General features: G+C 41.8%; 1 protein-coding gene across 3 annotated transcripts in view; it reads left to right on the forward strand.

The window, feature by feature from the left end:
- DEPTOR (DEP domain containing MTOR interacting protein) overlaps window positions 1-27270 on the forward strand; it is a 110610-nt gene that overhangs the window by 36824 nt on the left and 46516 nt on the right. For all 3 annotated transcript variants that reach the window (XM_030553753.1, XM_030553752.1, XM_030553754.1), the window contains exon 5: window positions 18720-18898. In XM_030553753.1, coding sequence (XP_030409613.1) covers window positions 18720-18898 — 179 coding nt within the window. The remainder of the gene's footprint in view (window positions 1-18719; window positions 18899-27270) is intronic.

The following is a 27270-nucleotide window of genomic DNA, read 5'->3' on the forward strand; positions in this document are numbered from 1 at the left end:
ACTTCAGATCCAAATTACGGTATCAGAATAAATAAAAAATAACTAACTTCCATGAAGCATGCACCAATGTAATCACATCATGCTTGTTACCCTTCACCTATTCACCAAATACCTCTCCCCTGCCCCATCTAGCATCACTTGTCTTTTTTTTTGCCTATTCCTTGATGGTGAGTTGTTCAAGGCAGAGACCGTAGGTTAGAGTCCCAGCTGATAGAAAATCAATGGAACAATGCTGATTTGTACCAGTTTAGGATCTGTCTTAAATCACTTAGTGCATTAATAATTAATAATCAAGGACAGCACACAGTCTCCTGACAGAAAAAAAAATCAGATACTAAGCCAACACAACTCTTAATCCTCACCAAAAGGCCTAACAATATGATGTGTCGTTCTGCACAGAAACTGCTGTGCTTTGTTGTTAGGTTCCAATTATATTCTGTGGACTCTTTAGATTTAGAAAATATACAGGAAAGCTCACTGGTTAGAAAAAAGGTTCACATTTTCAAACTTGAGTCTCTCATGTTAGGCACCATACATTTATTTAGGTTCTTTAAATACAGTTTGTGGTGCCTCCGTTTAATCAACAGAGTTTGAAAATTTTGGCTTAAGCTTCTTGGGCCGTTGTTCAACAACAAAGCAATGTGCTTTGTTTCTCCATTTCCTTTTTCTGATTATGGTGATCAAAAAGGAAAGATGTGAATTGTACTGTTTAAGGGAGAAATATGACTAAGCAGATTTTTTTCTGAAGTGATCCAAAAGTTTCTGACTTAGCAAAATGCCTTAGTGCCTCTATTCTGTATAGGGTTGGCAACTTTCTACTCACACAAAACCAAACAGCCCTGCCCTGCCCCACCCATCTCTGAGATCCCTCCCCTGCTCACTCCACAACCTCCCGTCACTTGCTCTCCCCACAGTCAGTCACTCACTTTTTTTTCCACCGGGCTGGGACAGGAGGTTGAGGTGTTGGGGGGATAAGGGCTCCAGCTGGGGGTGCAGGCTCCACAATGGGGCTGGGGATTAGGAGTTTGGGGTGCAGGAGGATACTCTGGGCTGGGACTGAGAGGTTCAGAGGGTGGGAGGGGGATCAAGGCTGGGGCAGGGGGTTGGGGCGTAGGAGGGTATGACGGGTGCAGGCTCTGGTCGATGCTTACCTCAAGCAGCTCCTGGAAGCAGCGGCATGTCCCCCCCACTGGCTCCTACACAGAGGCACAGCCAGATTGCTCTGTGTGCTGCCCCATCCTCAGGCATCGCCCCACAGCTCCCATTGGCTGCGGTTCCGAGCCAATGGGAGCTGCAGAGCCAGTGCTTGGGGTGGGAGCAGCCTGCGGATTCCTCTCTGCTGACCAGACTTTTAATGGCACCTAGCAACCTTAGGCCTGTATCACGGCTTGCCAAAGACTGTTTTACTGCAGGTATAGTGTTTAATGTCTAAGTTTTTTCTGTAGAATACTTCCTGGCAATGGCAACTATTTCTTACTTGTCGTAGGAAAAAACCCCAGGTGGTACCTTATTTCTGGAGGGAATGGCTTAGCAGTTGATATCAGTTTTGCAGTGACTGGAGTTGCTGGTCCCAGATTTGAATCTTGGTAGAACTAGCTCAGCCCTTTAGATAAGCAGATATACTTACACTTGTTTGTGTGGGCTGTTTCAGCTGAGAAATTAAAAACCAAGGGCCTAACTAGTCTGCATGAGCTGAGACCTAGGTCCTATTGCACTTTTTTAAATAGCCTTTGCTGCAATGTGCTTAGCTAAAATTTCTTTTTCTTCTTCCTCTACCCTCTGCTGTGTACTAGCTACCACTCTCCACCCCAAAGACAGATATGCTTCATTGGTGATAAGTTTATAAAGTGCTCTGTGCTGAGAGGTGCTGTAAAATAATATGTACCTATTGAATCCCTCCAGGAAGCAAAGTTCTAGAGTTGTAGAGGTATTATAAGTGCTTAGATATAGAATATGAATAGTTGTGTAGTGTAGGCATTTTCTTTCTGCAGCCTTATTATACAAATAAGGACATGCATGAGTTGAAAGGCTGATGATGAGTGTGTTGTCACATTTAAAAGACAGAATTGTCAAACTACTGGAAGAAGGGTAAACTGAAATATAGAATGGTCATTTGTAAATGCAGCTTCTCTCCTCACATATATCATATATAAGATTTCGAAGGTTGCTGAAACTCAGTGCCTGTGACAATTCAAAATAAACTGGACAACACACTAGAAAATATATTGTAAGGAACGGGGGGATGGACTGGATAACATCAGCTCATAGGGCTTCTCTACCATACCACTCCTTACCATGTGCATCATTTGCAGGCTAACACTACAGTTCAGATGTGAAAATGTGTGATCTGTGAAAAGCAGTAGATACAGCTGGTTACATTCAGTGCAAGAAACATTTTCTGCCTGGATCACTGGCACAATTTTATTTTGATGTTAACTGAAGAATGCGAGCTGAGATTTTGATTTTTAGAAGTTGCTTGCATATTTTTGTAAATCTATTATATTAAGCACTATAAAATGGGTTACAGAAATCCTTTGTTCTGGTCCACCCACCCCTAAGCACCTATAAGTCTCATTTGATACACTTTACATTCAAAAGCTACAGTATTGGTGCAATGTAAAAAGACCTAGTTCTGTAACTGAAGTAAATGTTTTTTATACAGCTCTACTTACACTGCTGGAGAAATAGTAATTCTGAGGTGGCTGAAGGAAGAATATTGTTTGACTCACTGATGAGAACTCTGCCATATAGCACTTATGTGGAGGATATAAGGTTTCTTACCATAGCCAGTATTTCATACCTTTTATCAAAATGCCTGCAATTCTTACTTCAGAGTGAAGCAATGCTAAATATTGACCCAAGAAAGTTAATCTGAATCCCGCACTGTCCTAGTGGGGGCCAGCTGTGGTCACTCAGTTAGGGTGAACTGCAAAGAATGAGGCAACCAAATTCCCAAAAGCTGGTGGATATTCCAATACTTAGATTCATCAAGATAGCATAAACCAGTTTCTTTATTACCTTACTGGTTACTCAGAAGCCAAACAACACGGTTCCCTTAAAGTGATCCAGCCTCGGGCCTCCATCCAGGTACCCACTTCAAATATGATGAACATTTTTGTAAATCTTATTTCATCATATAAGAGAAAAGGTTTTATCAGTCCCAAAGATCGGACACGTTACCTCCCAGATTAACAAATGTTTCAGATCTTACCCAAATACACGCTACAGCCAATTCTTATTAACTAAACTAAAATTTATTAAAAAACAAGACAGAGAGTGTGGTTAAAAGATCATTATACACACAGACATGAGTTCAATTCATTTAGGTGCAGATTCATAGCAGAGATGGTGAGCTTCATAGGTGAAAAGAGTTCTTTCAGAAATAGTTCATGGTTTATAGTCCAATGTCCAAATACCATATTCAGGCCTCACGAGCTTAACTGGGACCTCAGTCTTGCGACTCAAACTTCCCCTGATGAAGTTTAAAGAGATCTGAGATGACAGAATCAGGACCCAAGGATCTTTTATATAAGTTGAAGTTCCTCAGGGAGCAAAAGGTAATTAGGATGACTTTGAAGAAGTTCCATCACTAGCAGTTAGCTATGCGAATTAACATAAGGCCATTTGCTTGTTCCTCCACCATTCACTGTACATTTCAAAGAGAGATGAATAATGAGATATCCCGTGTTTAAAATTCATTTATATGATAGGATGGTCTTTTGACCTCTGAATTATCAGAATACAGCATAGACAGGGACTGTTGATTACATTGTCCACCCTACTCATACATATGTAAATATACAGAAACTCAAATATTATTTCCCCACATGTCTTCTGTGGGTTATTTATTTTGCAGGATGTTTAACTCTTTCTTACCATGCATCACACTCACATTTTATTATTACCATTTTTAAAAATCAGTGTCAAAGAGCTTTTGGTATTTGGTTAACCTTCATTTGGCTAGTTGGAGTTAGTGCATTGAAATATTATTCTCTCCTCCTCCCTCCCTCCCTCCCTCCCTCTGTTGAATGAAAGCATCATTAATATTCAGAATCTTGGACAGCTTGTGCTTGCCAAAAAATATCTACTGTCATCACATGCAGATTTGTCCCTTCAGTGGGTTATTTATGAGGAACATGAATTAAGACAATAAGCAAATTGCTTCATGAACAACAAAATTGATTCATTCAGCAGGAAGGTTTCAAGATGTTTCTTATTCTGTCAACCTTTTGATTTAAGGCTATCATAACCTAGTCCCAGATTTGGACCTTAGCATCCAAAACATGGGGGTTAGCATGAAAACCTCCAAGCTTAGTTACCAGCTTGGACCTGGTAAAGCTGCCACCACCCAAAAAATTAGAGTGTTTTGGGGCAGTCTGGTCCCCCCAAACCTTCCCTGGGGACCCCAAGACCCAAATCCCTTGAGTTTCACAACAAAGGGAAATAAACCTTTTCCCTTCCCCCCTCCAGGTGTTCCTGGAGAGAGACACAGAAGCAAGCTCCGTGAATCTAAACAGAGGGATTCCACCCTCCCCGTTTCCAGCCTTGGAAAACAGAAGTACCGAGAGCTAATCTTTCTTCCCCCCTCACCCAGAGGGAATGCAAAGTCAGGCTAGTAAATCTAACACACACAGATTTCCCCCTGACTTCTTCCTCCCACCAATTCCCTGGTGAGCACAGACTCAATTCCCTGGAGTTCCCCGCTAAAGAAAAAACTTCAACAGGTCTTAAAAAGAAAGCTTTATGTAAAAAGAAAGAAAAATACATAAAAAATGGTCTCTCTGTATTAAGGTGACAAATACAGGGTCATTTGCTTAAAAGAAATATGAATAAACAGCCTTATTCAAAAAGAATACAATTTAAAGCACTTCAGCAACTATACCCAGGTAAATACAAAAGAAAACAATAGAAACCTTACTGCCTTACTATATTTGTACTTACAACTTGGAAACAGAAGATTAGAAAGCAGGAAACAGAAAAATCCTTCCCAAAGCCGAGAGGGACAGATTCAAGACAAAGACTCAGACACAAACTTCCCTCCACCCAGACCTGAAAAAGTCTGGTTTCCTGATTGGTCCTCTGGTCAGGTGTTTCAGATTACTTTTTTCCAGGTGAAAGAGACGTTAACCCTTAGCTATCTGTTTATGACAAAGGCGAATACCTCCTATATCTGACACGAAAGCACTGAGAGCTGATCCCTCAATCCTTAGAAGGAGATGGAGTACAGTTCATCCTGTATGAGCACATATATCTGGATGAGAACAAAAGGGCTAATTATTCACTATTGGTTATTTGCTAGCCATTCATTTCTTTCTTGTTTACAAAGTTCCAGTCCTCCAATCAGGGAGCAGAAATAACTTAATGAGTCTGAAGTGACCAATCTTACACGACAAATAACAGAATATTGAAAGAAAATAATAGACAGTGCTGAAGTTTGTCTGCACAAACTCTTTGGACAATTATAGTGAATAGTAATGTATTGGAATTAAAGACCATTCATGAACAATTTACCAATAGAAGAAAAAGGACTAAATTCATCATAAAACATAATCACACTAAATTATTCTGCCAGCTCTACTGAAAAACCTCTCACTCTAGGTAGCATTCCTGTTATAAATGTGTATTGCTCTTCATTTGTTCTAAGGGGAAATAAAGCCTTGTTAAAACTCAGGACTGAGTCATAGTCATAGACTTGCAGAAGGAAACATTGTGATCATCTAGTCTAACCTCCTCCACATTGCAGACCACGGAACCTCACCCATTCCTGAAATAAACCCCTGACCTCTAGCTGAGTTACTTTAAAGACTTCAAGTTACAGAGAATTCACCATTTACACTTGTGTAAATGGTAAGTGATCCGTGCTCCATGCTGCAGAGGAAGTCAACCCCCCCAAGGTCTCAGCCAAGCTGACCTCAACTAATCTGACCTCAACCAATTAGCTGTTCAGCAGTGGGCAGGAAGTGCTGGGAGGAGGAGGCGGAGCAGGGGCAGCAAGAGGCAGAATCAGGTGGGGCTTTGGGGAAGGAAAAGAGTGGGGGCAGCACGAAGGGTGGGGGATGGAGCACCCACCCAGTAAAATGAAAGTTGGTACCTGTGAGTTAGACCCTGAGCATGTGGGCAGGGCCCACCAGGCAGATACATGGCAAAGAATTCTCTATAGTAAATCAGAGCCCTCCCCATCTAGTGTCCCATCTCCAACTGTTGGAGATATTTGCTACTGGCAGTCGCTGATGGGCCACCTGCTATAATAGGCAGCTCCATTATACCATCCCTCCATAATCTTATCAAACTCAGTCTTGAAGCCTGTTAGGTTTTTTGCCCCCACTGCTCTCTTTGGAATGCTGTTCCAGAACTTCACTCTTCTGATGATTAGAAATCTTCATCTAATTTCAAGCCTAAATGTGCTGATGGCAGGTTTATAGCCCTTTGTTCTTGTGTCCACATTGGTGCTTAGCTTTAATAACTCCTATCCCTCCCTGATATTTATCCCTTTGATGAATTTATTAAGGGCAACCATATCTCCCCTCAGCCTTCTTTTGGTTAGGCTAAACAAGCCAAGCTCTTTGAGCCTCCTCTCCTAAGGTAGGTTTTCCATTCCTTGGCTCATCCTAGTAGCCCTTCTCTGCACTTGTTCCAGTTTGAATTTATATTTTCTTCAATTTGGGAGACCATGATTGCACACAGTAATCCAGATGAGGTCTCACCAGGGCTTTGTGTAATGATACTAACACTTTCTTGTCTCTACTGGAAATACCTCACATGATGCATCCTAAGACTGCATTAGCTTTTTTCATGGCTGCATCACACTGAAAGCTCACAGTCATCCTGTGATCAACCAGTACACTCAGGTCTTTATCCTCGTCTGTCACTTCCAACTGATAAGTCCCCAGCTTAGAGCAAAAATTCTTCTTGTTAGTCCCTAAATGCATGACCTTGCACTTTGCACTATTAAATTTCATCCCATTTCTATTACTCCAGTTTACAAGGTCATCCAAATCTTCTTGTATGATATTCTGGTCTTCCTCTGTATTGGCTATACCTCTCAAATTTATGTCATCTACAAATTTTATTAGCACACTATCACTTTTTGTGACCAGGTCACTAATAAAAATGTTAAATAAGACTGATCCCTGAGGAACTCCACTAGTAACCTCTCTCCAGCCTGACAGTTCACCCTTCAGTATGACCTGTTGTAGTCTCCCCTCCGAATTTTCAGATTAATTAAAAATCCTTGCTATTGGTCTTGCAATTTCATGTGCCAGTTCCTTTAATATTCTTGGCTAGAGATCATCCAGGCCCCCCGATCTAGTCCCATTAAGCTGTTTGAGTTTGACTTCTACTGTGGATGTGGTAATTTCTACCTCCATATCCTCATTGCCATTAGCCTTCCTGCCACTACCCCTTAGATCTTAATTAGCCTCATTAAAAACTGAGTCAAAGTATTTGTTTAGGTGTTGGGCCATGCCTAGAAAACCTTTAATCTCCACCCCATCTTCAGTGCTTAGTGGTCCCACTTCTTCTTTCCTGTTTTCTTCTTATGGCTATAGAACCTTTTATGTTGGCTTTAATTCCTTTTGCAAGATCTAACTCTGCTTGGCTTTTGGCAGTTCTCACTTTATCCCTTTATCACTTTCTGACCACTAAGAGGTAGGGTTCTTTGCTAATCCCTCCCATCTTCCATTCCTTGTAGGCTTTCTGCTTTGAGATGCTTGCTTATCCAAGTTGGTCTGCAACCCTTCTCTACAATTTTTTTCCCCTTTCTGGGGATGCAGGCTTCAGATAGCTTCTGCAGCTTTGACTTAAAGTAATTCCAAGCCTCCTCCACATTCAAATTCTTGAGTTCTTCAGTCCAGTCCACTTCCCTAACTGATTTCCTTAATTTATTAAAGTTAGCTCTTTTGAAATTAAAGATCCTTGTTGCAGTTCTATTTTTGTTTTTCCTTCCATTTAGTTTCATAGAATCATAAAAGATTAGGGTTGGAAGAGACCTCAGGAGGTCATCTAGTCCAACCCCCTGCTCAAAGTAGTACCAGCCCCAATTAAATCATTCCAGCCAGGGCTTTGTCAAGCCAGGCCTTAAAAACCTCTAAGGCTGGATCCAGGAGTTTAAACTGGATTAATTCATGATCAGTCAAACAAAGGCTGTCCTTTACAACCAGTTCTTCTATAAGGTCCTCACTACTCACCAATACCAAATCTAAAATGGCATCACCTCTTGTTGGTTTAGCAACTGTTTGGTGAGGAAATCTCTCAGTTATCTGCATTCCGTAAGAACGGCCATACTGGGTCAGACTAATGGTCCATCTACCCCAGTATCTTGTCTTCTGACAGTGGCCAATGCTAAATGCTTCAGCGGGAATGAACAGAACAGAACAGTTAGTGAGTGATCTGTTCCCTGTTGTCCAGTCACAGCTTCTAGCAGTCAGAGGTTTAGGGATACCCAGAGCATGGGGTTGCATCCCTGACCATCTTGGCTAATAACCATTGATGGACCTATCCTCCATGAACTGATCTAATTCTTTTTTCAATCCAGTTATATTGTTTTTGTCCTTCACAACATCCCCTGGCAACCAGTTCCACAAGTTGACTGTGCATTATGTGAAGAAGTACTTCCTTATGTTTGGTTTAAAGGTGCTGCCTATTAATTTCATCAGGTGACCCTGGTTCATGTGTTATGTCAAGAGATAACACTTCCTTATTCACTTTCTCCAGATCAGTCATGATTTTATAGACCTCTATCATATTCCCCCTTAGTTGTCTCTTTTATACATAAGAACAGCCATACTGGGTCAGACCAGTAGTCCATCTGGTCCAATATCTTGTCTTCCGACAGTGGCCAATGCCAAGTGCTTCAGAGGGAATGAACAGAACAGGCAATCATTGAGTGAACTATCCCTTTTCATTCATTTCCAGCTTCTGGCAATCAGAGGCGAGGGACACCCAGAGCATAAAATTGCATCACTGACCATCTTGACTAATAACCGTTGATGGACCTATCCACTGTGAACTTATCAAATTCTTTTTTAAACCCCGTTATAGATTTGGCCTTCACAACCATCTCCTGGCAATGAGTTCCACAGATTGACTGTGCATTGTGTGAATAAGTACTTTCATTTGTTTTAAATCTGCTGCCTATTAAGACTCCTGGTTCTTGTGTTATGTGAAGGAGTAAATAACATTTCCTTATTAACTTGCTCCACATCATTCATGATTTTATAGACTGGTATCATGTTCCCTCTTAGTCGTCTCTTTTCCAAGATGAATAGTCCCAGTCTTTTCAATCTCTCCTCTTATGGAAGCTGTACCCTTAATCATTTTTATTGCCCTTCTCTGTATCTTTTCCAATTCTAATACCTTTTTTTGAGATGAGGTGACCCGAACTGCATGCAGTATTCAAGGTGTAGGTGTACCATTGATTTATGTAGTGGCATTTTGATATTTTCTTTCTTATTATCTATCCCTTTCCTAATGGTTCCTAATGTTCTGTTAGTTTTTTTTGCCTACACTGCACACTGAGCAGACGTTTTCAGAGAACTATCCACAATGACTCCAAGATCTCTTTCTTGAGGGGTAGCAGCTAAGTTAGATCCCATCATTTTATATGTATAGCTGGGATTACATTTTCCAGTGTGCATTACTTGGCATTTATCAACACTGAAATTCATCTGCCATTTTGTTACCAATTCACACAATTTTGTGAGATTCCTTTGTAATGCTTCACAATCTGCTATTTTTCCCCCAGATCGTTTATGAATATGTTGAAAAGCACAGGTCCCAAGCAGGGCCGGCCTTAGGATTTATGGTGCCCTAGGCGAGATTATTAAACTGGTGCCCCTGTGCCTGATCTGTTCTTAGCAACACAAACATAAGCTTACAGTATTGGAAAACTTGCCACATTCACGTTATTAAAACCAGTTTAACTTAATTAAGCACACTGTAATGCTGATGGACTAGCACTAAAGAAGCAGCACTATAGAAAAAATTCTGATGACAGAATGATGCAATTTTTTTTTTTAATTTATCAAAATTTTATTGGAAATTTATATGAAGAGGTATTGAAACAAAGATTTGTTTTTAATTAAAAGCAATCTTTCTGGCTTTTTTGGCTGCAAAATCAGTAATAATGTCATCGTATGACAAAGACAAAGTCGTGTCTTGTTCGATTGCAAGAATAGCAAGACCAGTTAAGCGTTCCTGACTCATTGTAGAGCAGAGATAGTTTTTAATGAGCTTTAGTTTTGAGAAACTCCGTTCTCCTGACGCTACTGTTAAAGGAATTGTCAGTAGAATACGAGTGGCAATGTACACATTAGGATATATGTCAACAAGTTTGAGGGTATGAATAAACTGTACAGTGTCCATCACCAGTTTTGCATGTGGCAACATTGATGACAGTGTACTCAATTCTTCGTACAGTTCAAGTCCATTTAAATCAAAGCTATCACCGTGCTTCAGGAGGCTCTCTAGGTTCTTGCACTTTGTCATTAGTTGCTCTTGTTTTCCTATTTCGTTGAATTTAGATATGTCATACAAAAATCCAAACTGTTCATGGTGTACTTGCAAGGTATTAAATCTTTCATCAACAGCAGATACTGCTTTATCCATCACAACATTAAAAAATTCAACCTCAGATTTCTTTTCTGGATCGTCTATGGGCATGATCTGCTGTACAGATTCTTCACAAAGAAGTGTCCCTGGCCTTTTTAACTCATATTAACTATGTATTTACTTTATGAAAGTTGGAGAAAACATTGTGAAAATGTAAAACATTGGCTGCCCAATTTCTGGGCTGGCAAAAGTTATACTGACTCACAGGGAAAAAAAAAAGCAGGAAAATCTTAGTACAACATATGGTCACTCTCTACCAGGGGTCAGGTCGGCAACCTTTCAGAAATGGTGTGCCAAGTTCACTGTAATTTAAGGTTTCTCGTGCCAGTAATACATTTTAATGTTTGTAGAAGGTTTCTCTCTATGTCTATATTATATAAATAAACTATTGTTATTATCTGAGGTGTTGGCCACCGGTCCTGCTCAGGCCACTGCCAGCTGAGTAAATGAAACCCCAAACCGGCAGCGGGCTGGTGGCTGGAACCCTAGACAAGGATCCCAGGCCCTGCTCAGCCCGCTGTTGGTCTGGGGTTCTGACCACCAACTCCTGCCAGCCAGGATCCCGGCTGCCAATCCCCCCTCAGCCCGCTACCAGCCTGGGATTCTGCTCACCAAGGCTGGCAGGAGGCAGAGTGGGGCTGGCGGCTGAGCTCCTGACTGGCAAGGGGCCGGGAGCCGGAACCCTGGAGTAGCAGTAGGCTGAGTGCTGCTGGCACCCCAGACTGGCAGCAGACTGAGCCACTCACCCCCCCATCGGCCCTGCTCAGCCCGCCACCAGCCCACTCAGCCCGCTGCCGGCTGAGTGAATGGAACCCCAGGCTGACAGCAGGTTGAGTGGTTCAGCTGGCCTGCTCAGCCCACTGCCAGCCTGGGGTTCCTTGGGGGTCCCCAGGCCAGCAGCAGGTGCTGAGTGGGGCCGATGGCTGGTATCCCAGCTGGCAATAGGGCAGCAGCCGGAACCCCAGAGCAGTGATGGGCTGAGCTGCTCAGCCTGCTGCTGCATACCATCAAAAATCAGCTCACCTGCCACCTTTGACACGTGTGCCGTAGGTTGCCGACCCCTGCTTTATACACTAGTAAGGAGATGAACATATTACAGTTGTTGGAGGGCTCTTATCAAGAGTGACAGGCTATAGGAAAGTCAGTCAATATTTATTGTTTCTCTGATGAAAACTGGCCCACTCCCTGCCTCAAACCAAACCTGTCACTAATAATTGTCAACAACTTAATTTTCTGTTTTTGGCTAAGATATTGATTTTTTTTAAAATAATGTTGAAATTGGATTCAGGATTGTTAGCAAGAATTTTTGGCAAACAAAGTTGTTAAATGACAATCTAAATGGCAACACAGTACTGCTTTCATGCTTGGCTCACCCCCCAGCCCGCTGGTCAAAAAGCTGCAGTAGAGGAGGAGATAGGTGGAAAACTGCAGGACCCCAAAATCCACCTCTTGGGGTGCAGAGTGGCAACAGCAGCAGCAAACCCTCAGGTCCAATCACACGCCAATGGGCACCACCACCAGCCTTATGGACCATGGTGAAGTTAGCACAGCATCTGATCTCAGGGACAGGGCACCCATGGAGCCACAGCAGGTCATCCTGCCCTATGCAGCTCCCCCCGGGTGAGATGGATAGCTGGCAGCTGCCAGCCCGGGGAGAGGCGCTCCCCAGCTAGGGTGGCCAGATCCAGATGTCCTGATTTTATAGGGCCAGTCCCGATATTTGGGGCTTTGTCTTATATAGGCACCAATTACCCCCACCTAGAGTGACCAGACAGAAAGTGTGTAAAATCAGGACAGGGATGGGGGGTGGGAAGTGGGGGAGTAAAAGGAGCCTATATAAGAAAAAGACCCCAAAATTGGGACTGTCCCAATAAAATAGGGATATCTGCTCACCCTACCCCAATCCCGATTTGTCACACATCTGGCTAACCACATCCACATTCCAATTCTGGCTGCCTGCCGAGGAAGTGAGTTACTTTCACTTTCATTCCTCAGCAAGCAGCCAGCCTCCCCTCCCCCCACCTACCCCCAGCACCTCCCCCAACCCAGCCCTGACAGAGGGGAGGGAGGAGAGAGAGATGGGTGCTCCTGGGGAGGAGGGAGAAAGGAGGGGGTGCTTCGTGGGGCAGGAGGGAGAAGAATGGATGTTATGGGAGACAACAAAGGATACTGGTTCCAGAGCCACAGCCTCACCTGACCTCAGCCAGGGGGAAAGAGTCACACGCACAGGTGAGCTCCTTTCCCAACCCCCACCCCCTCCCCTTCCCAGAGACCCCAGCAGCCAATCCCATTCCTCAGACTGTGCTGCATTCGGCTCTCTTTAGGACCCAGCAGCCCTGCTTCTACACTGTCTGGGCTGCCTGGAGAGTGGTGCCCCCAGGCAGTGTGAGGCCCTACGCCATTGCCTATTCTGCCTATGCCTAAGGACGGCCCTGGTCCCAAGTACCGATCCCAAGGGGAACCCTCTATTTATCTCTCTGCACTATGAAAACTGTCCATTTATTTTTACCCTTTGTTTCCTGTCTTTTAACCAGTTACTGCACCATGAGAGGACCTCCCCTTTTAGCCCATGACTTCTTTGCTTAAGAGCCTTTGGAGAAGGACCTTGTAAAAAGCTTCCTGAAAGTCCAAGTATATTATATCATCTATATCATCCTTTTCCACATGCTTGTTGACACTATCTAATAATTCTAATAGATTGGTGAGGTATGATTTTGCTTTACAAAAATGTTGACTTATCCCTAACATATTCTGTTCATCTATTGCTCTGATAATTCTGTTCTTTGCTATAGTTTCAGTCAGTTTGTCTGGTACTGGATTTAGGCTTACTGACTGGTAATTGCCAGGATTACCTTTGGAGCCATTTTAGCTATCTGCTAGTCATCTGGTGAAGAACATGATTTAAGTGGTAGGTTATGTACCACACTTAGTAGTTCTACAATTTCATATATTATCAGGGTGGGAAGGGACCTTAGGAGATCATCTAGCCCAGCCCCTTGCTCAAAGCAGGGGTAATCCCCACTTTCTTAAATGGCCCCCTCAAGGATTGAACCCACAACCCTAGGTTTAGCAGGCTAATGCTCAAACCACTTGAGCTATCCCTCCCCCACTTCAGAACTCTTGGGTGAATACTATCTGGTCCTGGTGGCTTATTACTGTTTAATTTATCAGTTTGTTCCAAAACCTTCTCTATTGACACCTCAATCTGGGACAATTCAACAGATTTGTCATCTAAAAAGCATGGCTCAGGTGTGGGAATTTACCTCACATCCTCTGCAGTGAAGATGGATGTAAAGAATTCGTTTAGTGTCTCTGCAATGGCCTTGTCTTCCTCAAGTGCTCCTTTAGTACCTCGATCATCCCATGGCTCCACTACTTGTTTGGCAAGCTTCCTGCTTCTGATGTATTAAAAAAAATTGCCGATAGTGCTTGTGTCTTTTGCTAGCTGCTCTTCAAATACTCTTTTGGGCCTGCCAATTTATACTTTTACACTTGAGCTGCCAGAATTTATGCTCCTTTCTATTTTTCTCAGTAGGATTTGACTTCCAATTTTTAAAAGATGTCTTTTTGTCTCTAAACACCTTTAAATTTGGCTGATAAGGTTCTATGTCCTCAGCTGCTGTAAACTGGTTTAGTTCTGTTGAAGTCAGAGGAGTTTCAGTGACTTACACCAGCTGACAATCTTATTTCTGAATTTGTGAAACTCAATTTGTCGTGTCTGCTTGTTCACAAATTCAAATCCTTAGTAGTTCTAGTCTGGGCTCAGGGAGAACGATGTGAAATATCAAGCTGAATGTTTTTCACTTGATTTTTTTCCAGATTCTTTTGTGTCCCTGTAAATTCAGTCATTAGCATCTCTTTCGCAGGGATGTTTCTGTCTGCCTCTTTAATCATCCAGACACAATAATTACATATACATGTAAGAATAATTAACAAAGACTTTGTAAAGAATTTCTATTTGGTTCCTGCAGAGGGTGGGCAACCAATTGTTATGCAACAGCTGGTTTGAAAAGGCTCGGTTGTTGGGGTGTGTGTGTGTGTGTGTGTGTGTGGGTGGGTGGGTGGGTGGTGTTTTGATATATATAGGTTGAGCAAGGCATGGTTGAAGATGCTCCTTCAGAGCTCCTTCTGTACTGGATGTAGCCAAACTATGCGTTCAAGAGCTAAAACTTGCTTAACTGTATTTGAAAAAAAAAAACCCTGAAAGGAAGAATGACTATGCAAATGTACAAGTGGTCTGCATGCTCTGCATCTTATTCCTTGTGTTGTTATGTTACTGCTGTGACAGAATGCACCCCTGTACACTATTGTCATAATCTTTGTACAAAATATATCTTGTAACATATCATTTGAAAACTAATAACTCATTTGTCAATAATATGATGGTAAAACATGTAACAACATTACATGTGAACTTATAAGCATAAGATGAATCATGTCTGAAGTGCATTTACCAGACAAGTCTGGGGAGTGAGTAAACCTGTTTCTCAAAATCAAAGGACAAGTTGACATCTTGCCAGGTGTCATCAAAGCTGATGGGCCATCAGCTATCAAGTGACTTACTTTGGCAAAGAAAGAAGGCAGGAACAAACAGATCTGCATCTTAATAAACAACTTAGCACCCCCACCCCCACCAGACACCATGTCTCCTTATTTTCAACTGAAAAAAATCTTTATGAGGGGGTCTGAGCTATCAAAGTGAGGGGCAATCAAGTTACCTCTCTCTGTCCAGCTCCTTCCTTGCATCTCAGAAGATAAAAGAAATAGCCATTGTACTTTGGGGGAGGAGACTGGACCTGAAGATTTTGATCAGTAAGGCTGTTAGACAGATGTGATAAGGACTTTAATTTGAATCAAGTATAGTTTGTTAAGTTAGGCACTAGGAAGCATTTTATCTTCATTTTTCTTGTAACCATTTCTCACTTGTATGCTTCGTTACTTGTACTTATTTCAGACCTATCTCTTTGTAGTTAAATAAACTTGGTTTATGCTTTAATTGAAACAGATCTTGTGCATTTAAATTCAATTGTCTGGGTAACTCCATTTAAGGTGGCAAGTTTTTATGTATTGCTCCCTTAAAGGGACAATGGACCTAATATGTCTGGCTATCCAAGACAGGGCTGGACAGTACAGAACATACATTGCTTGGGGAAAATCCAGGACTGGGAGCATATTGAGGTCACCTTTCAGAAGTAACCAAGGCTGGTAAAAGCCAGAGGATAAGCCAAGTGTGACTGGCAGGCTGCAGTTACACATAGTCACTGAGTAGCACCTGCATGCTGGTAGCTGTTTGTGAGCCATCCAGGTTGGGAGCTCCAGCAGCAAGGCATTGCAGGGCATGCCAGCTTACAGGGCCAGTGATGACACCGCCCCTCACTGGTATGGCTTGCACCCCGGAATGTCACACCTGCTTTTGGGTTTGTCCCTGAATTCAGCTAAGTTTTCTTGTGTCAATTCTTACTCAGCTCAAAAGGTTTGGAAGGGGCACAAGAAAATGTATAACAGTTCACTTTGTCTGCCATTGGTTAACAACTGTGACCATGTAGTTTGACACTGGTCTTAACCTATAGCTTTGCTGACAGGTTGTCTGGACAATAGATTAAGTGTTCCAGCTAACTCCCATTCAAGACAGTAGGATAAATTCTTTAGACTTGAAATAGTATCATCAGGGTCTATCTGACCAACTGCTTAAACCATTGTTGTTTTTAAATGAGCCTTCTCCTTATCTTCCTATGCCATCTCTTTCTGATGCCCCCATTAATTAATTCTAAACATCTCCCCAGATGAGGTGATGTAATATATTTAGTGTCCTTCCAACACAAGTGTTATCAGGGATGCCGGAATGAAGGGGGGCCGAGAGCCCTGGCCCCATCACTTTTACTGGCCATAAGGGTGAGCGATGGGTGGGACAGGGTGGAGAGGAGTGAGTGGGGAGCGGAGGCTTGGGGAGAAGGAGCAGCGAGGGGGGGGGGGCGGGGGCAGGGTCACTACTCAGGCACTGGTGCCTGCTTCACACTTTTAGGAAGCTTTCACCGCTCCTGAGTGTTATTGTACGCCATACTGGTATCTTCCATATGATATCAGAGCTAAGCTTGTTTACCAATCTAGACCTAGTTATTTGAAGGGAATATAAAATCAGTAACATCAATATATATATCTAATGTATAGTTGTGCCCCTTCAGATTAGCTAGGAATGAAATTAATTCTGATTTGTGACCAGAAGGGCAAAAAGTGTAAGAGTTTCCAGGATATTTGTGTTGTAACATCTCCATTTGACTGGTTGTAGAATGATTTGGGAGGATTGTTATGCTGATCCTGAGCAATTTTGCACACGCTTAGCTTGGCCCTCGAAAATCAGGACACAAGTCCCCTTAAAGATCATGTAGTTATCAGGCAGACTATCCTGCAATGCAGACCTCATAAATAGAGCTAAGGACGAATGAAGTGCTATTATCCTCTTGTTACGTAAGGGAACCTGAGGCACAGAGAGACGATGGGACCTCAAAGGGGTGCTTAACTCCCATTCATTTCAATGGAAGTTAGGTGCTTACCTTTGAGAATCTGGGCCTAAGTGACTTGCCCAAATTCACAGGAAGTCTGTGGGAGAGCAGGGAACTGAATCCAATACCAAGGTTACACCCTAACCACTGGGCTATCCTTCCTTCCCAACTTACTATACAGTTGTACCAAAAGGTATAGGGTTTGTTTTTAAAGGGTGCCTAGGGTCTACACTGCAGTAAAATAACCCGCAGTACCAAGTCATGTAGACATTTTTGCCATGTAGACATTTGGGTTCGGTTTCTGAGATCTTCTATTGCGGTGTTTCAGACCTGGGCTCCAGCCCAAGCCTGAGTGCTGCAGTTTTTAACCCCATAGCCTGAGCTCCGAGAGTCAAAATCAGCTGACCCAAGCCCTCTGCAGCTATGCTGGTCTTTATTGCAGTGTGGACATCCCTTAAAAGACCAAGTGCTGAATAGTCCAGTACTTTCAGGTGAACCATTGAGGCACCGTGATGAAATGATGAAGTTAACCTTTGATCAGCCACTTTTTTCATTTCACTTTAGTTAATAAACAAAGTTGTTGATGTTTCCAGTGCACTCTGTATGGCATTTTACACAGTGCTGAAATTCATTCTTACCTGTCACAAGTTCATTTACAAATAGGTCTGGACTGTAACTTTTTAGTAATATAAAATAGAAAACATTTCCTGTAGGGTGAGGCAATCACGAAAATGGAATTAACTTGATTGTGTTCAAGTTAGGTTAAACACCGCATCGGAGATGCTTTCCTCTGAATCTTTGGGTACACCTTTTGATATCAAAATAAATTGGCCTCTATTTAAAATGATCCTCCTTGTGTGGGGAACATTTTCTGGATTCTGATTACCATCCTTTTGTTTTGTTACAAAATCCTCACCACTTTGTAACCAATACTGTTTAGACTGTAAGCTTTTCAGTGTGTATTTGTATAGCGTCCAGCACAGTCATGGTCTGGGGCCTCATGGCACTACTGTGCTATAAATAATAACAAATAGCAAGTAATTTAAAAATAGAGGAACAACAAAGTTTGATATCTTTCAAGCAAAGTAGCTGGCTCACAGAGAGAACACAAGGTGACTAATATACCCTAGTACACCAGTGCCTTGAATGTTCTCAGTGATGCCAATAAACAATGGAGAACCTAACAGAAAGACAGCTGTGCTTGGTTCAACTTCATAAGATGACAGGTTACTCAAATAGCAAAGGCAAGTATTGCTAAGGAAAAGCGTTTTCAGTTTTATAAATGTGTATCCAAAACACTGGGACAGTTATTTTTTTGTAAGTTTATTTTACAATATCTGTTTCAAGACTCCTTAGACATCTGTTAATAGCCCCTGTGGCTTTCTGACTTGCAATGCCTAGTTTTACATGATTAGCATGACCATGTTTTTGTTGGTTTTTAGCTTTCCACATGCCAATTTATAATTAAGAACTGTTTATAATTAAGAACTGTGTCGGATAATAAAAAGTTGCATCTGTTTGCTTAGTGTTAATGACTACTAAAAATGGATCAGGAATTGCTTTCTGAAGAACTGCTTTCCCCATATATATATTTTTTTCCTTCCATGGCAGGCTGATGAATTCTGAGAACACACTTTTACAAGCCAGGGAAGAGGAGGGAGTCAAGTATGAACGGACCGTCATGGCATCTGAGTTGATTGACTGGCTGATCCAGGAAGGAGAAGTCACAACAAGGACTGAGGCAGAACAACTTGGCCGTAGACTGTTAGAGCATGGAATTATACAGCATGGTGAGGAATTTAATGCCTGGTAACAAAAGCTACACTTTTTACAACACTTTTTCCATGCAGGATCATGTAAAAAGGTTGCAGATCATGCTGTTTGGTCCTAAAACATTTCCAATTCTAACTCCGATCTAAATGATGGCTGTATAATTATTTTTAAGAAAGGGTGGAATTTTCAAAAGCACTCAAAACCACTAGAATTTGGGTTTGAGTTGCTAGTGACAAATAAGCAATGAATAAAAGGCAACCTTTTTTTGGGGGGGTGGATAATTAAACAGTGGAAGTCATTGCCCTAGGATATAATTGAGGTAAATAGCTTAGTAAAAGTCAAAGGATTAGAGCCATAAATAAGGAGAGTTACACTAAATTACACTAGCTAGAATAAAAATTACAAGCTTTATAAATCCTCATGCTTCAGGACATGAGCAGATCATAATCTGATATCAGAAAAGAATGTCCCCATCCCTATCGTATTGCACATTTGGCTAGATATGTTTGGAAAAGGATGGGGAAATCACTTTCACCTGAAACATTATTACAGTTAGTCCTGCATTGTAAGGTCTTTGAAAGAGGGTTTTAGTATCTGTTCAGTGCTCAGCACAATGGGGACTCTTGGTGCTACTGGCACAACATAACTTGCTACAATAAGGGTAAAGCTCACTTGTGCACGTGACAGAGCTTTCTTGGGGGCAGCCCAAGACTGTGGAATGAACTCCCCCAGGAACTAAGGACCCTCACAAACCTCACCACCTTTTGCTCTAACTGCAAGGTGAATCTCTTTGACCTTACTTTCTCTAACATAAACATATACCTGTGTGTGTGTGTGTGTGTGTGTGTGTGTGTGTGTGTGTGTGTGTGTGTGTGTGTGTGTGTGTGTGTGTGTAAATATTAAAAAAATAAATCTAGACCACTTCACGGTATGTACTTCTCCCCCTGGAGAGGGGATGAGAGAACAGACACGTGACATGTGTTAGTCATATTGCTTAATGCGCTACTGGAAGGTGCTCAGATGCTACAATGATGAGCATGGCATAAGACCTATATAGATTAGAATACAGTACAGATTTAACAATAACAGGTAACTGCATGAAGCAGGGTACCAGATTAGATGGATTGTCTTTCTGTTGTTCTATGACAATACCTGTATCCTCAAGGAAGGAAACTGCAAAAAAGGCTAGGTGTTATAAAGTACTCCTACGGTTTCTCTGTGACTTTAGTCAAATGTGAAATTTGTCTTTACCTTGTAATAACAGCAGCTACTTCTGAATGTTTACAAGAAGCAGCTTCACATTCTATAATTACTCTTGTTGCTAATGTATGCTTTATAGAGTGCCAACTGCTGAGGACTTAGTGCAAAGTGAAAATGTTCACCCCCTCCACCCCCCTCCATAGCAGCAATTATTTCATTTGTATTTTTACCCCAAGCTTTTTCTATATGTAGATACAGGGCCAACTGGTTTAAAAAAAGTCTGATTCACTGTTGAAATGTGTTCAGAGGAAAGAAAATCAGGATGTGATAGATTTATTGCAAAGCAAGCATTGTTCTCATTAACAGAATCAGAAGAATAACCAAGGGTTGCCCTCATCAGCTCTGGGTGGATGCACAAAGATCCTCTCTTGCACCCTTGCAAGGGATTGCTCAACATATGGCTGGAAGGAAGGTGCAGGTCCTGCTTCCACTGAGTGTCCCTGAGGCACTGGTTAGTTGTAAAGGGGGAGAGGTGATGTGAAGGTGTTTCCTTTTCCCACACCAGCCAGTATGGAAAAGGGGTAGTTTGCTGGGCCTGCTGGTGTACACTGCCTGGGTAAGCCTAGTCAACCAGGATTTCTCCTAGTTGATTCTGGATACAGTGAGTTCCTCCACATCCATCTAATCTACTCTGTTCTGTTCCTATTCTTACACTTTAGCTCCAATAAGCTAAAGGGTGCCAAGAGCACAATCTAACCTGGAATTAGGGTAGTTGATTCAGTTTTGAAACCCATGAACCTTTAAGTGATAACTCAAGGGCAATGAAAATCAATGGCTGAACATGAGTGGTCGTCTCATAAACTAGAACAGAATTGTACCCAATGTAACTGAAACACTGAGATCCTTATTCACCTTTATTTGACAAAGGTAAATTCCATTAGCATCGTAGAGATTTTGCTTGCATAAAGATGGAATAAAAACTGAACCAGGGCCTTGGGACTTAGCACTATATTTGGGAATACTTTGGGCAGACTTTTAAAACATAAGTTTGTTTTATAAGGGTATTCTGACCTACAGGTTTCACTAAATCTGTTTGTTTGGATAGGGTTAGAAATTATTTGGAGAAAGATTAACATGAAAGATTAGAGATTGAGCTGTAGCAAATGGATATATCTATAGACTTACTAAGTCATTGCAGTTTAGTTTTCCTTAAATAGCTGAGCTAGGCTTGAGAGGTTTTCTTTACACAATTTTAGACTCGAACTATAACAGTGGGTATGTGTATTCTGTTTGTCCCCCCTTACTGAATTCTAGGTCAGATGCATTCCATTTACCAATAAAAACAGTATTTTCCCGCACTGCCAGCATAGTGAGTTCATTACCAAACTATGTTCCTCGTGCTTTCTTTGTCATGATCTATAAAGTTTCACTTGACACTAATTGACATCCTTGTTGGCAGTACAAGCAGCAAGGACATGGACTGAATAGGAATGGAGAATGAAATTCCTTCTTTCTCTAAAGGTGATCTCTAGCGAACAATATTGTTGAATATGCGTGAAGCAGAATAAAATACACTTTTTTTATTATATTACCTCTGCAATCATAAGTATGATAGAACTAGTCTGTATAAAGATAATTTTCCATCTGTAACTAAATAGTGCCAATTTAGTTATTGATACCTGTTCTCATTTCACTGACTTCAGAAAAATATTTTGCAGCTGAGGCAGTATTTGTCTCTTCTTATGTGCTGAGCACAATGTCCTGTCATATTTGTCTTCATTTTATTCAGTCATCCTCAACCCAGATTTCACACAAGAAGCTATTACCTGTGCTTAATTTAAAAAAGGAAAACTAGATGTTTAAAAGGAATTATGCAAATGCTGTAGAAAGGTGAAATGTTTTGACTTCAGAAGTGTTGTACTATAGCCAGTTGATAGACAACTTGGGGTATATTTTCAAAAGGACCTCGGTCTGACCTCCCTTTGTGCATACACAACTTTACACACGCTATGAATGAATTTGTAAATGGCCTTGTTGACGTCTACAGGATTTGTACAAGCAAATGTGGTTTTGTATGAGTATTCTACTACTTTGTGTATGCAAGTCATGATTCACAAAAATTGCATGCCCTAACAGAGGTCATAGCCTGAAAATTTGTCTCTTTGTGTACTAGGGCAGCATATCCTGTACATCTCTTAAAGCTTGAGTTGCCACTGACAATGACCTGTATTTAGTCTGCCTTTGCAACCACTGATTAAATTCATCAGATGATTGGAGCAAAGATTTTATAAAGGAATGAGAAGCATGTCTGTGCATACATAAAACTAAAAGAGCACAGGACAAATTTTGCAGCTGTATAAAATTCCGCTTCTTAAGACATGTAGAAACATTGAATGCTGTAACGTTCAGACAAAGGAGTTTTTTTTTTACACACATGGGATCTGTCATATTTTATCTAGAGTTTGGAAGCACTGGGACACAGTATCTGCTGTAACTAAAATTCACACAATGCAGTGGGGGGCAGAGGGGAGAGAGGAGGAGTGAGGGAGCTAGTTGCAGTTCTCCATTTGCCAAATTCTGCAGTTGGTTAGAGTAGTCCCCAGGCTGCTCTAATCCAGGGGTTTACAAACCTTTTTCCCCATGCAGCTGCAATAGCCACTGCAGCCCACTATTAACACTTCTCTAGGAAAATTATTAATTTTAATTATTACATTCATATAAACTATAACACTGTAAATAAACAGTGTACATTTCCTTTTCATTTTAATGTCAACAATTATAATGAAATAAATTCCTAGCAGTGGGCTCAAAGAAATGCTTCATGATCTTTGTAACCAAACAGTTGTAGTAAAACTACACTTTAAAAAAATGTTGAGAGCAAAATGAGGTGTTCAAAGAGGCAAAACACAATTATGTATAAAACCGAACAGTAAGCAACATATTGTTAACAAAATTGTTTAAAAAACACACTGTGTTATTATGTGATTTTAAAACAAAATAGTTTTCCAACTTTGAACATTATATTGTGTCTTCAATTTTTTTTTAGTGTAAAATTTGAATTTCTCTGCTAAGTAAACCCAACCCTAGTCTCTACTAATTAGAAAAAAAATCAAATATTGTAAATAAAATATAAACTAAGGGTTAATGTCTCTTTCATCTATAAAGGGTTAACAAACAGTGACCTGCAAACACCTGACCAGAGGACCAATCAGGAGACAAGATACTTTCAAATCTTGTGGAGGGAAGCCTTTGTTTGTGGGTTTTGGGTTTGGCTTTGTTCTCTCTGGGTCCGGGACGGGACTAGAGCTGCAGCCAGGTTTCTGCCAATCTCCCTGCTACAGTCTCTTATCTATTCAGAATTGTGAGTAAGAAAAAAGGCGGTTATAGTCTTTTAATTTGTTTTCTTATTTGCATATGTGTACTTGCTGGAAGTAGCTTAAATTGTGTTTCTGCTGGAGAAAGTTTCTTTCTATTGTTTATAAGCTGAAAGACCCTGTAACTGTTTACCATCTAAAGTGCAGAGATAAACCTTTTACTTTTTTTCTTTCTTTTTTATTAAAAGTTTTGCTTTTAAGACCTGTTGATTTTTCTCTCCTAATTAAGGTTCAAAGAAATTGAGTCTGTATATACCAGGGAATTGGTGGGAAGCAAGGAGGGAAAGGTAAATTTGTATTGCCTCTGGGTGAGGGGGAGAGAGAAACTTGATCTCTCTGTGTTGTGTTTCAAGGAATTGATTCACGGTATCTCCTAGTGTACCCAGCCAGGAAAGATCTGGGAGGAGGTAAAGAGGTGGGAGGGAATGGTTTATTTCGTTTGTTGTGAGACTTAAGGAATCTGGGTCTTGGGGTCCCCTGGGAAGGTTTTGGGGGGACTAGAGGGTATCAGGCCCTAAAAATTCCTGATTGGTGGCAGCGCTACAGAATCTAAGCTGGTAATTAAGCTTAGAGGACTTTATGCTAGTACCCATATCATGGACACTAAGGTCCAGATTTGGGAATTATACTATGACAATTGTGTCTTCAATTTTTTTTTAGTGTAAAATTTGAATTTCTCTGCTAAGTAAACCCAACCCTAGTCTCTACTAATTAGAAAAAAAATCAAATATTGTAAATAAAATATAAAATAACTTCTAGACCAGGAGTCTTTTAATGGGATGGATGTGCCTGCTTCTCCTTGTTCAGTTTTTCGAGCTGGGGATATATGTTAGTGAGGCTCAGCCTGATCTCTTCTACAATTTTCAGCCTTTCAGCCAGCTCAGGGTGCAGGCAGCAGTATCTAGGGGCTCTGTGCAAAGAGGAGGGTAGCTCAGGGTGCAGGCAGGGCGTAGTTAGGGGCTGTGTGCTGAGTGGGGTAGCTCAGGGTGCAGCCAGCGGTGAAACTCAGGGTGTCGGGAGGGGCTGTGTCCGAGGGGGTGCTGCTGCTGCTGCAGGGCCAGGCTGTGTGCTCAGTCCCTAGTTGACACAGTGGGACAGCTCCACTCCTTGTGGCTGTGTGTGCGCCAGGCTGGGCCATGCCATCCTACCCAGTCACTGTGACCACCAGCACCCAGTGATTCCCAGCACCGAGGACTACACCTACCTGAGGCTGGAGGGTGCGGCGGCCATTACCCAGCTCTGCCAAAACTCCACCCATGATGGCAGACCACCTGGAACTGGGTCATGGCCCACCCTTGGACCATGGCCTACAGTTTGGGAACCCCTGCTCAAGAGATCTCTAAGGAGGGGGAGGGGCTACAACATCAGTTGGCACATCATGGCATGGTTTTTCTGCTGAGGGATGTGGCCAGTCCCCCAAAAGACTGCTTGTAGCACACACTAGCTTGACACGTGACCTATTCCATTACAAAGGTACAGCAGTGTGAGCCTCATGGCTCATTCCTCCTGCAATCCTGTCAGGATCCCTGGACCACAGGACCAATGTACTAGGCAGCATTCCTGCTTCCTGTACAAGACTTGCTGGAGCAGTATTTGGCCCTTAATTTGCTAATTTCAAGGTCAGCATATTAGCAGTTTGTCTGACCCTTGTAATATAAATTAATGCTGCATGGTTAGGTGAAGAGAATAAATGTGGTTGATTCTGCAAAGATTGGCATATGAGTGTTCCTTCTCTTTCACCCAGAGCCCCATGGATATGGAGTTGCGGGACTGTATGTATACTTGCAGGCTTGCAGTCAGTCAAGTTGAAGGTTTGGGATCAGATCAAGATCAAGGGATCTCAAGCTGTTAAGCACTTTCCCTTTTAGATCTGGTTCATATTGGGAGAGGGAAGTCCTTTCCTATGACACCACTTGTGTTTGCCAGGCAGTACTTGCATATGCTCTGTGGCAGTGTCTTAAAATAGTATATTTTTAAATGCTTTAAAAATTCTCACCAAATTAAGACACACATTGATTTTACGTCAATGTATATGCAGTACAGCTTGTGCTTGTATCCAGTTCCAACTTACGAGAAATGCAGCACCTAGGAAGCAACATTCAATCTCTTGTTTCTATGCCAGATTACTCATCTCTTTCAGTATTCCTGCTTCCCAGGCTGCTGCTTACATTTGCATGCATGTATTTTGGATTATTTTCTCCTAGATTCACTGGGTCTGATTGTCTGGTGCCCTGCACCTTGTGTAGTCACGGACTGAAGTGCAAAGTAGATATAAAATGCTACCAAATCAGGTGTCAACCATTACAGGCAGTGCAGAACAGGGCCCAGAATACCCTTTCATGTTACTATATTATATTTATGATGTTATTTCACTGCCTTTTTCCAGATTAAATCTCATTTGTTGTTTTCTTCCCATGCTTTTTGTCTCCCCATTTCCCTTTGTATTAGTCCTTTGTCATGACTGGTGTTAACTCCTCTAAAATTAGTATCTTCTGTGTGTTTCATTAATATGATGTTTGCAGTCTCTTCCAAATCAATAAAGAAGCTAACCCAGGGGGAGAGAGGAAGGAAGGGATAGCTCAGTGGCTTGAGCATTGGCCTGCTAAACCCAGGGTTATGAGCTCAATCTTTGAGGGGGCCCTTTAGGGATCTGAGGCAAAAATCTGTCTGGGGATTGGTCCTGCTTTGAGCAGGGGGTTGGATTAGGTGACCTTCTGAGGTCCCTTCCAACCCTGCTATTCTATGATATGAAGTTAGAAGTCTTCTCCCAACTCTTTTGTAAAACTAAGACATAGTTTAGAAACAGGAGTAAGGAAATGGATGGCTTAGATTCTGTCTTCCATTACTAGTCCCTTTTCTCATTTAGATTATCAGTTTGACTTTGGACCTGGTCAGTAGTAGCCATACATTAGCATCTGAAGGATGATTGGGGGCCATGATGAAACAGTCAATGACTTTAGCCCAGTTCCTGCTGGGAAAATGTTCACATCACAATTGACACTAATTGGTATCTCTGTTCTGAGTCTCATTTGTCATTGAACTATCCCCTATGGCAGTGGTAGTCAGTGGCAGAGGTAGACAGTGTAGAACGGAGATGATGCTTGGAGGTGGTGTGTTTTGAAGAAGCTTGCATTCTTGCTGACTGTGCTGTACCTGTTGTGGTGATAAACAAGTCTTAGAATCCAGAGTTCTCCACCTGATACTTTCCATCAGCACCAATACATCTGTTTGATAGGGTTTTTGGAGAGGACTTAGCATTTGCTTCCCTGAAAGATGCAGGAATGGAAAGAAGCTCTTTTGAAGGTAGCTGGCTAGCAGAGTTCCTGTTTGAATAAGGGTTTTGTTGTAGTATTATAAAATTATTATTAAAATCTGAATACATTTTAAAAAATGTATTCTGGTTGATTGCACTGGGCCCAATCTTGAGAGGCGCTGAGCACATGCAGATCCTACTAACTTATAGCAGATGGGAGAGCTCGATGGGGGAGCTCAGCACCTCTCAAGATTTTGTCTATTGTCAACTAATCATCCACTGTTCTCGTGGATGAAGACAACGTTCACAGTGACTTGTACAATAAGTATTGACTTCTGCATCAGCTTTTACATCACCACCTTCTGCAAGCAGAAATATAGTACACCTTTATCCCGATATAACAGTAACACAGATTTGGATATAACACGGTAAAACACGGTAAAACAGCGCTCTGGGGGCCTGTGTGCTCCGGCGGATCAAAGCAAGTTCAATATAACATGGTAAGGTTTTTTGGCTCCTGAGGACTGCGTTATATTGGGGTAGAGGTGTAGCACTGTGTAAC

This window comes from Gopherus evgoodei, chromosome 2 (genome assembly GCF_007399415.2).
Source record: "Gopherus evgoodei ecotype Sinaloan lineage chromosome 2, rGopEvg1_v1.p, whole genome shotgun sequence".
NCBI classification, from domain to species: Eukaryota; Metazoa; Chordata; order Testudines; family Testudinidae; genus Gopherus; species Gopherus evgoodei.